This window comes from Phocoena phocoena, chromosome 16, assembly GCF_963924675.1.
Source record: "Phocoena phocoena chromosome 16, mPhoPho1.1, whole genome shotgun sequence".
In the NCBI taxonomy this organism is placed as follows: Eukaryota; Metazoa; Chordata; class Mammalia; order Artiodactyla; family Phocoenidae; genus Phocoena; species Phocoena phocoena.
This window is the reverse complement of record NC_089234.1, coordinates 639,955-653,340: the sequence shown is the minus strand read 5'-3', so window position 1 is coordinate 653,340 and position 13,386 is coordinate 639,955. Positions and strand designations below refer to the sequence as shown.

The window sequence follows — 13,386 nt, the reverse complement described above, 5'->3', positions numbered from 1 at the left end:
TGTAAGGCCGCATTCGTGGGCTTGCCTGTGGGGACCCCAGGGGCTCTGTGTGCATAGAATTTGGACCCTGGTGGGGAGCGTTTGTGACGGCGGGATGGGGGCAATGGGGCGGGCAGCTCTGGGAGGAGCGGGGCCAGCTGCACAGGCACCCTGAGCCCCAGGGGGTTGTGCGGATTCAGTGGCTGTAAGACTGCGGGACTCGCAGAAAATGCGGCACACTGCGCCTCTGGGCTGACACCGGCGTGGGGTCCTGTGGGCGCCGCCCCAGCAGCCTGTGCCCCTAAATTCCAAGCGAAAAACCAGGGGCTCCGGGTGCCAGTAGGACAGTGCTGGGCCGCCTCTCCTGTGCCCTTCCTGCCGCTGCTGATTGTGAAATAAATCTTACACGGCTCTTTAAGAATAACATTTGGGAAATTGTTTTCTCCTTTCAAAAGAGGAAAATGCCTTCCTGTAAGGAGGCGAGCCGGAAAGGCCCTGGCCCAGGGGTTTCTGCATGAGTGGTCACGACTGCGATTGAAAGGCCCGCCTGGGAGGAGGCCTGGCGGGTGTGGGAGAGAGGCCCGAGGCTCGCCGAGGCCCCTGCAAGGGCTGGGCCGGTCAGATGTTTATCCTCTGGGAGCCCATCTGAAGTGGCGAGAGATAAAGCAATTTTTTAAAAGTTTCCAGCAGATGCCTTTGGGAGAAGACCATGAATTTCCTGAATCGCGTCCGAGAGGCTACAATGCCGTCTGCCTGCCGAGCGCTCCCCATTCACTGTGCTTAAGCCACTTAAGCGCCTTAGCATCTGGATGGGGTGACCTCCTCGCCGGGGGCTGGGCAGGGTGGCTGCGCTGGGCCGGATGGTCCAGGCGCTTGTTCTAATCCGGCCGTTTGAAGGCAGCCAGACTGATTTGTGACACATGAGTCCAGAAGCCAGTGTGGGGGGCTTGACCTGAGTAGCTGTCTGTGCTCTGAATGTCAATGCCTGTCCTGGAGCGCGCGGCCCAAGGGGGATCGGCTTCCGGCTTCCGGGCCTCCCCGGGCCCTGGGGCCTGTTGCTGGAGGATCTCCCGCAAAGCTGGCTGCTTCGAGCCTCTGAGCCCCGCGGCCTCTGAGCGCCCCCCCCCCCCCGCCCCCGGCTCCGCCATGAAGTGGCCTCACGAGGGCTTCTTAGACAAAGAGGATTTTTTTTAAGTCAACATTAGTTCAGTTGCGGTGGTCTTTCTTTCTTTCTTTTTTTAATAAAAATCACCTAGTGCTTTTTCCAAAACAGCCCTATCGAGGTATAACTTACACACGAACTGAAATGCAGCTGTGACCTTCTCACCCCACCTGGCCCCCGCGGCCCCTGCTCTGTCCTTTCTGGACTCCGCGTGGATGGACTTTCCCGAAGGGAGGTGTGCGGGGCCTGGTCTCCGCACATCCTCGCCGGCACTTGCCGTACACCTGGGGTGTCTCTCAGCCCGTTTAGAGCTGCACTTCGTCTCTGCGGTGTTGGTGTGGTCAGCGCGGCCCTGCGGTGCCCCTAACTGCACCAGGCCTCGTGGCCTCTGCGCCAGCCTCCAGCCTCGTCCTGACTGGGGAGCGACCCTGTTTAACCCCCATCCTGCTGCCTTTCCTCACCCCACACCCAGGTTGGGACAGGAAGGATTTTCTAAAGGAGCCTGGATTTAATAGAGTTTTCAGCCTATCTGCAGTCAGCCTGTCACCCGTGCCCTTCCGTCTGCCCCGCCGCAGCTGGTGGGCGTCCCTGCCCAGGGCCCCCGGCGTGGCCTCTGTGTCCCCCGTGCTGCCCCCGGGGTCTGTCTGGCTGCCCTTCACTGTCCCTCCCGCTGTGGCTGTGGAGGACCGCCAGTCAGACTGTTCCCTGCGGAGCCTCCACAGGCCCCCAGGGTCCCTGGTCCTCGGGGCAGCCTGGGGCGGCGGGCAGAGGGCCGGGTGTGCGGCCCCGCGTGTCTGGAGCCGCGGGTCCCTCCACGGGAGGTGTGAGCCCCTGAGCCGAGGTCGGGGAGCGGTGGAGGCGGGCAGCGGGCTGGCATGTCTCCGGGGACTGAGCTCCTTCCGTGTCTTTCCCAGACTCTCTGCACAAAGGCCACGATGCAGACCGTCCGGGCCGCCGACACCAACGAAGTCGTGAAGCTGATATTCCGAGAGTCGGACAACGACCGGAAGGTGAGCACCTGTAGGTGCGGTGGGTGCCGTGCCCTGTGGGCCCCGCGGCGGGACAGGTGGGGCCCCGCCTGCTCTGACGGCCCTTCCCTTGGCAGGTGATGCTCCAGCTCGAGAAGAAGCTCTTTGACTACTTCAACCAGGAGGTTTTCCGGGACGACAACGGCACCGCGGTGAGCTCTGGCATCCAACGTGTGGCTGGTCCCCCGGCAGCTGCTGTGGGGTGGCGCTGGCCCCCGGCCCCTCCCAACGCCCCCGCTTTCCCAGGACCATGCTTCCCGGTGCCGTCACAGCCTGTGGGTCGGCTCCTGAACCCTCACCCTCCCGTCACTTCTCCACTGGGCCCTTCCTGGGGGCGCGTCCTGCCGCCGGCTGGGCTGCGGCCACCCGCCTCGCTGCCTGTGCCGGCCAGTGTGGCTCTCAACACTGGGGTCCTCCCCGGTGAGAGGCAGAGGGCTAGGAGCTTTGGGCGCGGAACCCCTGGCTCAGGGCCGGCCCACAGAGGCCTGGGCTTCCTTTGGAAAGAAGAGAACCACCGTGCAAATTTGCGGGGGCATCTCTGTGGCTGCGAACACACGTGTGCGTGTGTGTGTGTGCAGAGGGAAGTATTGATATGTGTGAGCAGATGCCTGCAGTTCAGACCACCCGGCGGGCACGGCCCCTGCAGCGGGAGAGCCGAGGGGGCCCTGCACCTGCGGTGCCCTTTACTTCTTGTGCGCCAATTGGGCCTGCTTTTGACGCATCGGCGCCTGAGGGCGGTTGGGACACCTGTGGGAGCCTCACCACACGCCCAGGTGTGCACCTGTGCCTCCCCCCTCCCGCCTCCTGGGGGCCTTTCTTGTCTTTCCGCCCTGGTAAGGGGCCGTCTGTACCATTGTCCCCATTTTCAGTTCCCGGTTCACCCCACCTCACCTGCTTGCCACCAAGACCATTGTCACCCCTCAGGGACGTCTTTATCCCAAAGGCCAGGGATGGTGCTTGGATTTCAGGGCCTGCCTCTGAAGCATCCCCCCCGGGACCACACCCCTCATGGGTCAGCTCCCTGGTCCCCCTCTGCCCCCAGCTCAGCTCTTGTGCCCTGGGCGCCCCTTAGTGGCCTGGTCACCCGTTGGGTCTTGAGTTTCCAGCTCTGGACGATGCCTCTGTCTCGCGTCTACCTCAGGCCCCTCCGAGCACTCACACCGGCCCGGCTGGGGGCTCCGTGCCTCTGTGTGGGAGGGCCCCTAGCTCTCGTGCCAGGCGCTCAGAAGAGGGCTCACGTCTAAGTGGAGAGGGGCTCTCCAGATGTCCAGCAGACTCTGCCAGCCCGTGAACCCGCCCTACCTTCCTGTCCTCCCCGGAAGCCCTCGTCCCCTGCCGGGCCTCCCTCGCCTTGCACGTCCGGCGGCTCCTGGGCCTGAACTCGCCACACGTCTGAGTCTGCCGCCGCCGGCCGTCGCCCCCTCTGCCTCCTTCCCGACCCCTGCCCCTCTGTCCACCCCCAGCCTGGAGCCCGCCCGGGCCTGGTCACACGCCCACCCAGTCAGGCCCAGCTTTGGGCCTTGGCCACCTCCCACTGCCGTCGGGTAAAGCCCGGGACCCTGACCTCTCCTCTGAGGCGCGGCTCACGCCCGGGGCCTCTGTGCTGACCCCCCACCCCTCCTGCAGCCGCACGGGGGGCACCTCTGCCCCCGCGGATGCTCCGAGCCGCCTCACGCACTTCCCCCTGCCTGTCGTGCTGCGTCCCCGCGTCCCCGCGGCCAGTTCCCAGCTCGGCTGTGCAGGGGGCCTCGGGTCCCGGTGAGGTGGGCTCCTGCTGTGTCCCGCAGCGCCTGGGCTCAGCACACGGCACTCACGGCTCAGCTGCGGCCCTGCTGGGCTGGACGGGAGGCTCTGTAGGGCGCGGCCGTGACTGGCTGCCGTCCTATGACTTCCCAGGCCCGGAACACGTGGGGCAGGTTTGGGGACACGACGCGTTCAGTGTGCCTGTGTGGGGTGAGGTGCCCAGGAGACTCGGGGTGCCGTCCGCTCCCTGGGCAGCCGTGCGACCCTCTGAGCTTGGAGTAGGGCGGGAGGGGTGGGCTTTGAGGGCCCCTAGCACAGAGACGGCCCCTTGAAGCCAGGGACAGTGTGGTTACCAGGGTGAGCAGAAAGCGGAGGCACCCTGGGAGGGGAACGGTGGACACAGAGAGTGGCGCTGGGGTGGCCAGGGGGCCAGAACATTCTGGAAGGAGCCAGGACACTGGCGAGAAGGAAGGTCCACCGTGTGAGGGAGAAACAGGGTCCTGAGGCAGGTATGCGGGGCGGGGGTGGGGGGGGGCACAGGGATGTCACAGTGGGTCCAGAGTCCCCGCTGCCCTCGGTTAGCACTTAGAGAATGTGTCACCACCCTGGAAACTACAGATGTCACCGTTAGACGTAAGCTCTAGTTCTGTATTTATTCACCATGTGAAACTGTGCTCCTTTAAGGTGGAGCAAAGTTAGTTTGAATATCTGGGAGAAGTTTGAGGCTGACTCAGATGAGAAGATGCAGTGGAGTCGAAGCGGAGACGAGGTCTACACGTGGGTCTGGAAGGCCCGTGGTCCCGCCTGTCGGGTCAGGAATCTCCGGGGAAGGGGGTGGCCTCGTGCGTCCCCGTGGTGCAGGGCCGAGGCTCCGCGGTAACTGCCCTGGCAGCTCGGCGTGTCAGTCCCACTTGGGAGGCGGGCGTCCAGAGCCCCCTGGGGGACGATGCATGGCCTGCGGAGCCCTCAGAGGACATCTCACCTTCACGCGAGACGCCCACAGCAGGATGGATGTGCTGCTCCGGCCTCGGCCCCCAAATCCATCGCATCCTTGATCAACCACCAGCCTTGCTCCCATCTGACAGAAATTTAATTCAAGCTGGCTCTGAAAATATTGTATTTTAAGAGTAGTAATCATTGGCCGGGACATGATTGAATGTGTCCATGCCTATTGACTTTTTCTATGATTTATAGCTTTGTTTAGTCGATATTCCCATCGAAATTGTATAATTAATTATAAGTGTGGCTGTCAGGGCTGCAGGATGGAGTGCCCTGGTGAGGATTTGGAGAGATTAAATTTTCTGCGGCTGTCCCAGGGCAGGGCGCGTGAGTTTTCACCACGCTCGGCCTGTTGGATAGAGATGTTTTCTGGGTGTGTAGCAACTGCTCCAGCTCAGGGCGCATCGATTTTCCGGCCTCTTTCCCTTCATCAGCGCGGCGTCTCTGCAGTAACTGAGGAATGTGTGCAGCCGGGACAGCGCCTGACAGATACGTACGACCAGCCTCCGCTTAATCATTGTCTACACACGCCCTACTCTGTTTTCCACTTTGTAATCAAGAAGAATGTTAAAGATACATGTGAAATTAGTTACCACTTTGTGAAAAATCTCAGAGAGATACAGATTACCCTTTCAACAGAAATGCACTGTCATTTCTAATCGGAAACACCTCACGCTGGCCTCCTGTGGCAGCAGCCGTGGCTCCATCCCCCATCGTTCCCGTGGACTCAGGGCGTGGAGCCGTGGGGGCCGTGGGGCAGCAGGAGCAAAACACAGCCCGGGGTACAAAGCCTGTAGGAAGCACTCCACAGTAGAGAGAGTCCACAGACATCAGATAACTGAATACTTGATAAAAATTATAAGATGAGATTTAAAGGTATTGAAAACGTGAAAGCATCAGAAACACAAACAAATACCATACCCTGAAAAAAGCAGGCAGATTAAAAGGTATGAGAAGTGCCAGCAGCAGTCACCGAGGTGGAAGTCTCCACAGGTGGGTTAAGCGTCAGGACGGACGCAGCCGGACGGCGGAGCTGAGACCCCAGCGCGGCGCAGACCTCGCAGGTCGCTGGGAGGCAGCGCCTGGAGGCTCAAGGCGGGGCCGGAGGGCCTGGTCCTCAGGAGCTCGGCGAGTCCTGAGCCGAACGCCAAACGCGAAGATGGAGAGCAGCCCGAGCGCCAGGGCCCCACAGGAAGGACGCGGGCAGCGGGCCTTGTGGGAGCGACAGCCGCCGCCGACCGAGGGATCGGCGGGAGGCCCCGCGGCGGGGCCGGAGCAGCGGCACCGAGCGAGCGTGCGGGGCTCTGCGGACACGCGTGTGCCCATCGCGCACGGGACGGGGCGGCGAGCCCGTCGGGACGCCTCGCGGACTTACTGTCCAGGACGCCTCGCGGACTTACTGTCCAGGATGTTCCTTTTCTTCTCTCAAGGGTCTGAGTTAAATTTGGGAGAAGCTGAAAGGCTTGGCAGCTCTCGGTGGGTGAGGCTCGGGCCGCTCACCGCCTGCAGGTTCCCAGGTGCTGGACCGAGTCCTCTGTGGGGAGGAGGCCGCCGCCAGCGTCGGGCTCGGTGGCCGGTCGTCAGGGGTGCCGCGGATGCACCTTTCCTGACGGTCGCGCCTGCCTGCAGCCGCCACGCAGCATCACGGCTGTCTTCCCGTCTGACCTGCGAAGGCCAGGAATTCACGCTTGGAGCTGGCCTCCGCGGGGGTGTGTGTACCTGCGAGTGTGATGCGAGGGCATCTCTAGGCCCACGTGCGTGCAAACACGTGTAAGCACGGGACTGGTCCAGGCCTCACACTCATGCTTCACCCCCCCCACCCACACACACACACAGTTCTCCTCCATCCCCGGCACCCCTGAGGTGCTAACTCTGCAGCCTTCCGGAAGCTGTTTGGCCTGGGCTGCTCCCTGGAAGTGGGGTGTGTTTCTCCTTGACGCAGAGGCAGGGGCCACTGGGGCCGGGAAGCTGAGGGGCTCGGCCACCCCCCCGTGCCCCCCCGCCGCCCTTCCCCTCCCGTACCCACAGCTCCCGCCCTGTGCCTCCCCTCCCCCATCCCCAAACCCTTCCCCCACCCCATGCCCCTCCCCATCCTGCATCCCCTCTCCTGGCCGTGCACCCCTAGGGCCCCTGGCATGGCCGCCAGGGGGTGCTGAGTGGGGTGAGGTTTGCCATGGGCGCTTCTTCGCAGCAGATATGGGCTAACAGGTGTCACCTGTGGGGTCCAGTATCCAAGCCTCGCCAGGCAGGGTCCGAGGCTCTTTGTGCCCCCATCTCCAGGTGTCCAGGATGCTGCAGGAACCTGTGTGAGACTGAAATCAGGCAGCTGTGTCTGAAGTGGTCCCGTTTATGCAAAAGGAGCTTTGGCTTATCCCCCCACGCAAACCACAGACGCCATCAAGGGCTCCTGCCGGGGGAGGTGTCAGCTCTGCCTCCCTCTGACCGGCCGATGGCTGGCCTGGTGCACGCAGGCTCAGCGGCGAGGGCCACGTGCAGGTGGCTTAGGTAGCAGCCTGGCGCCCAGTAATTGCTGTGTGCACAGCACCGCTAACTGCACGCTCTGGGAGTGATGGATGAGGTAGCAGAGGGGGAGAGGACGGGTGTGGCTTCGGGCTCCCGCACAGCTGCAGGGGACGTGAGTGATGACCGCGTCCCCAGGGTGTGCGTGGCCATGGTGGCCAGACACTGCCAGTGCCCTTCCCTCCTGGGGGCACGGTGCCCCGTGGGGTGTGGCTCTGAAGGGTCCCTCAGGGCCAGGTCTTGTTTTTTATCTTCCTGTGTGAGGTCAGTGCTCTTACTCTTTTGACTTAGTTTGGGCAAAACGGTGTCCCCCCTGCTGGACACTGCCTGAGGGCACCTCGGAGGCGATGCCAGCGCCCACGGCGGCAGCACCGCGTGGTCTCAGCAGGGCGAGGTGGCCCTGCGTGGCCAATCAGCACAGGTAGTGTGGGTCCAGCGCCGGCGGCAGCGGGGCTGAGTCCGGAGCAGGCCTCGCACAGAAGGGCCTGCAGGGTGCCCCGGGTCTCTCCGGCCACACGCCCGGGGGGCCTGCCCTCGGGAGGCCTGCACGCGGCCCGGGTGATGTGCAGGGCAGGTGCTGGAGCAACACCTGTTTCCCGGAAGTTGCAGGTCCCTGCTGCAGACAGACCCTCCCCCAGGGCTTCTTGGTGCCCCCTGGGAGGCAAACCAAAGTGACCCTATATTTTTTTCTGTTTCTTTTCTTCAGCTCTTAGAATTTGACAAAGAGCTGTCTGTCTTTAAGGACAGACTATATGAACTGGACATCTCGTTCCCTCCCAGGTAAGGACCGCCGCTCGCTGGGCCAGCAGGTAACTGTCCTCCTGTCCGTGCGTCTGTCTGTGCCCACCTGTGCCTCTTCCCCCTCCCCCACCCCCCACTGAGCACAGCAGGGGTCTGTTCGCTCCTTTCTCCCAACATGGCCTCAGATTAGCCTACGAGGGACCCACACAGGCAGCTCTATGTTCTGGATCTTTCTGGAACCGTCGTGGCGGGGGTTTTGGTTTGGTTTGTCCGTGTTTGTCTTTCTCGGGTATGTAAGCTTTTGCTGGATTTTGCTCTGGTGTTCACAGAGTCTTGAAATCTGCAGCAATAACAGTGCGTTCCCTCCCGACCAGCCCGGGGCTGCAGAGGGCCGGGGTTGGGGGAGAGAGACGATTACGAGGTGGCCAGGACACCGGGTGGGCGCTCGGCCCGCGGGCCCGTCTGGAAAGACACGGATGCCCCATCACGGGCCTCTCCCACCCATCTCTCTCCTTTCGTAGATTCCAAGTACGAATTCTTATCACTTGGGAGAAAACGGGCCTTGGGCAGCTTCAGGGAAGCTTTCTCAGGTAGACGGGACCTGGTGAGCAAGTGAGGCCGAGAGCGCCGCCTGGCTCCCCCCCCCCCCCCCCCCGTCTGCGTCGGGCCTGGCAGTAAGCGCCTCAGATCCACGCCAGAGGAACGGTTGGCTTCAGAGCGCGCTGGTGGGCCAGGTCCTCTCAGGCTCCCTCTGAAGGTCACCCCCTGCTTCCTGGGACACTCCGGTGGTCAAACGTGTGCAGGCTTGAAGGGCCCCCCACCATCCACTGGACATGGGACTCGCTACGGGTCCAGGCTCTGGCCAAGGCGGCCGGGCGCTCGCAGCTCAGGGTCGGTGCCCAGACCAGCGGTGCGAGGTTCGGGGGCCAGGGAAGCAGGGACCTGGGCCCTTGGGGTGCCTGCTGGGCCCCCAGCAGCGGCTCCAACACCCTTGAACTCGTGACTCAGCATTTCAGGATCAGAAGGGCGGCCCTCAGCAATGCCGTCCAGGTGCTGACCACCACGTTGCCCAGTCTCTGACGCTACTTTAAACGTACACGTCACGTGCGGTGAACCGTGCTCCCAGGTGCAGCTAAAGTCGAAAGACGTCCTGAGAGACTTGCTCGGCCCGCGCCTCCTGAGGTAGTGCCGGCATCTGGAGCGTCCCTCCCGCTTGACCGGGGTCCAGCGCCTCTCTCAGGGCTGTGGAGCCGGCCAGGAGGGAGGGGGCCTGGGGCTGCCAAAGGCATAGCCCTGTGGACACGTGTGCCCGGAGCTGGCGTCAGCCCCTCGAGCGTCTCCCAAAGGCCGCAGCCTTGAAGGTCACCCAGGTGCAAGGTGCAGAAGATGCAGGCAGGACCGGCCACAGGACCTCGTGGTCCGTGCTCAGGTGGCCGAGGGACGAGCCCCCACCCCTAGGCAGCAGAGAGACTGGCACGTCCAGAGTCGGGAGGGACAGGGCTGCGTGGTCCAGCCAGGCCCCGGCTGGCGGTCTCCAGGAAGCAAGGGCCGTCCCCCCGGAAGGTGGCCGTAGCCCCGGCCTCTGAGATCCCAGTGGTAGGTGGGGGTGGGCATGCTCTGGTGCCAAGCCGGAGGAACTCCAGGGAGGGCCTGGGGTTCGTCAGTGTACCTGGGGCTGCGGGCACCTCGAGGGCACCCGCGCTCAGTCTGGGGCACACCTGCCTCGGTGTTTGATGGACTCATGTGGCAGGAGAATGACCCCGAGAGGTCCCGCCCTCGTCTGGGAACCTGTGGACGTCCTGTGACTTTGCAGGTGCATTAGGAATGTGCCCATGCTGTAGGTGTGGTGTCCTGGGCCGCGGGTGCCCCCCGCAAGCCCGTCACAGCAGAGGCCCCCATCCTCCTGGAGGTGGCGGCTGCCACCCGAGGGAGGTGGCCTGGGTGGGGCAGGCCTCCGGGGGCACTGGGAGGACCATCAATTTAGGGGCCGGGTTTTCTCCCTTTAACTGGGAGGTAGCATTCGAAGTCTTCCGAGGTGGGAAAAATCGTGGTTTACAGACTGAGTCATCAGCTCCCAAAGCTGGGGGTCCAGCTCACAGTAGGAAATATACCTGCCTGTCAGCCCTGTCACAGCCAGTGGTGCAAGACCCACCAAAGGGTCCTGAGGCCCTTCTGGCCACTGCCCAGCTCATCCATCCCTCCCCCACTGCCCAGGTCATCTCCCCGCACTGTCCAAGTCACCCACCCCTGCCCCGCTTCCGGGGTCATCGTTCCCCTCCCGCACTGCCCATCTTCCCCCTCGTCTGGTGCCTGGGTCACACCCATCCCCTCCCTTGGCTCTGTTGCATTTTCAAAGCATGTTTGTGACCATCGGGTAGAGCTCACAGCCCCCCTGGGTTGCCACGTGGGGTCTGGAGGGCTGTTCCAGACATGGGACAATGTCAGCGGAAGCAGAAGCGGGACAGCAGGAGGGACTTGGTTAGAAACGGTGGCTGTGTGGTTTGGTACCCAGATGTGGTCTCTGACTGTGCCGGAAAATAAGTGATCTCAGGCGTGCTGTGTGTGTGTGTGTGTGTGTGAGCTGCCGTGCACACTGTAGGCACGTGTGGATGTGGCACGCATGGGTGTGGGTGCACGTGTGTGCATAGTACGTGCACGTGGGTGTACCGTGTGTGCAGGATGTATGCGATCGGATTATAGACTGCTTGCGTGTGTTTGTGCAGTGCATGGGTTTGCGTGTGTGCATATAGTATCCACGTGTGCACACGGAGTGTACGTACGTGGTGTGGGTGTACACGTGTGCATGCAGAGTTGTACGCATACATGGTTGTATGCAGACGTGTGGTATGTGGGGGTGTGTGCATGGGTGTGTGCAGTATGTCGGGGTGGGGTGGGTCGTGTATGCACGTGTGCACGGTGTGTGTACGCATGGGCCTGTTTGTGGGGGTGGGTGTGCGTGCGTGCAAGTACATGGCTGTGTACAGGCGTGGGTATGTGTGTGCATGAGCCGTGTTTGCACGTGTGCATGGTATGTGCACATATGAGCGAATAGGTGTTTGCACGTACACGGGTATTTACATGGGGGTGTGTGCGTGAGCTTGTGTGTAGTTCGCGCGTGTGGTGCAAAACTCGTGTGTGTACGTGTATGCACGTGTGCTTCCTGGGTGTATGCACTGCCTGCACGGGTGGAGTGTTTCTGGGGCATGCAGGGGGTGTCCTCTGTGCACAGCTGCTAGCCTAGGGCCATCTCCCGCTCTTGGAAGCTGTTGGGGGCTTCTGGCCTGGCGTGGTTTCCTTGCAGACCGTCCGTCTATCGCTTCTCTCCGAGCTGAGGGGTGGGAGCCACTGAGGAGCCGCCTGAGGAGCCTGGCGCCCGGGCTGCCCTGGTCCTGCGCGGGGAGGGGCAGGAAGGGGCAGGTGGGCAGGGGAGGCGCCCTGGAAGGAGGCAGGAGTCTGCGGGGGTGCCCGCCAGCTGCACGTCCTGCCCACAGGGCCGTCCTGCGTCCAGGCTCCACCACGCTGCGCTCTTTGAGGTGGAAAGGCGGAACCTCCCGCTTCTGTTTCTTCTGGTGTGGCTGAGCCCGTTGGGACCTTTCCGGAAGCCGTGCTGGTCAGTGAGGGACACCACGTCTGCGTTTGTCTGCGTGGCCTCGGGCAGGGCGGGGTGTGCATGTGGCAGCCCCTCAGTCACAGAGAAGGGCCACGCCAGCCCCTTCCCACGCTCCCGAGGCCCGTGTCATCCTCACGACTCCGTTCTGTGAAAACGGCCCTTCCCTCCCACGTGGGCCAGGCGGTCGGGACAGAGGCGCGTTGGGCTCCGAGGCCATGGGCCCTCACACGTGACTCTGGGCGTTTGTGGGGACGGTCTGTGTTTCACTGGCTGCCGGACTCTGGCCCCTCCTGGGGGCGGGGGACGGGGGGTGTGGGCAGTGTCCGTTCAAGGGGTAGTGGGCACCCCAGGCCGTCGTGCCTGTCCTCACCCAGCTTTCCTCTCTGTGAGGCCTGTTTGCTCCAGCTTGTCAGCCAGGGAATTAGCAAGAGCCATGGGCATCCCTGGTGCCAACGGGCAGTGCCACGGGAGCAGGGTGTCCTGAGCGGCATCCTCTGGCCGTCGCGCCTGGTTTTCAGAACCTTTCTGCGCCTTTTGCCTTTGTTATCCAAGCAGTGGAGTCACCGCAAACTGGCTGTGGAGTCCTGTTCCCCGTTCTGGTGGAGGCGAGCTCTCAGCTGCTGGGGGCCAGGGGCTGGGGGCGGGGTCAGTGCAGAGCCTGGAGTGGAGGCCACGGGGGCCCCCGTGGCTCCAGGCTGTGGCTAATCGCATACCCGGGACAGTCCTCAGAGATGCTCGAGCAGACAGGTCTCCTAAGGAGAGCGAGGGGGGCGGGGGCGAGTTTCTTGAGCAGAGGCGTTCGTGACTGTTCTCCGCGGGCTAACAGAACTCCACTCCTAATGGATTGTAACTCAATGCTGTGTGTCACTTTGCTGAAAGAGGTGCTAATATTTCAGGCGTTTGTAGAGCCTTCAATTCTCGTTCTTCTCAGCCTCGGGGACAGTTTTGCATCTTCGTGAGGGACAACCACGAAGTGACCGGCGGGTTGGGGTAGAGGCAGGGAGCGCGGCCAGGCCAGGCTAGTGGGCGCACGGGGTGCCCGCCACAGAGACCCTCCGGGGCCCACCCTGCGCTCCAGATGACGCCCGCCAACCCCCAGTGGCCAGGGACGGCAGTCGGGACCAGGCCAAATGAAGGCCTTTAAGGCCACGTGGTGTTTCCACGTGCTGGTGATGTAAAAGGCTTTAAGTTCGTGCTCAGAATAACTGGTGGGCAAAGAGTGTGATGCTGGCGCTGGCATGAGCCGTGCCCACCTGGTCTGTCTGTGTGACCGGCCTCGAGGGGATGCAGAGCCGCTGGCATGAGCCATGCCCACCTGGTCTGTCTGTGTGACCGGCCTCGAGGCTGGTTGTTTGCAGTGGACAAGGCGACAGTCAGCTTTCCGTGTCCTGTGTTGTCATCCTGTCCACCCTCCCTGCTCTCCAGCCCAGCGTCCGCTTGCGGCTCCCACTCTCAACCCGGATTTGGGCCGATCGCGGGAGCCCCCCAGGATGGCCCGGCGTGAGTGGCAGTGCTTTGGGACGCCCCAGAGGTGACCACCAAAGCCTGCCCTGTGCATCCAGCAGGGAGTTTCTAACGTAGAGTGTTTTTCTGAGTCACTGTCG

At 62.9% G+C, this 13,386-nt stretch overlaps 1 protein-coding gene across 1 annotated transcript in view; it reads left to right on the top strand.

The window, feature by feature from the left end:
* The window catches only part of INPP5A (inositol polyphosphate-5-phosphatase A), a 183,950-nt gene that overhangs the window by 162,380 nt on the left and 8,184 nt on the right, over positions 1-13,386 (top strand). Inside the window, exons 10-12 of the mRNA XM_065894444.1 lie at positions 2,056-2,151; positions 2,247-2,321; positions 8,138-8,211. Coding sequence (XP_065750516.1) covers positions 2,056-2,151; positions 2,247-2,321; positions 8,138-8,211 — 245 coding nt within the window. The remainder of the gene's footprint in view (positions 1-2,055; positions 2,152-2,246; positions 2,322-8,137; positions 8,212-13,386) is intronic.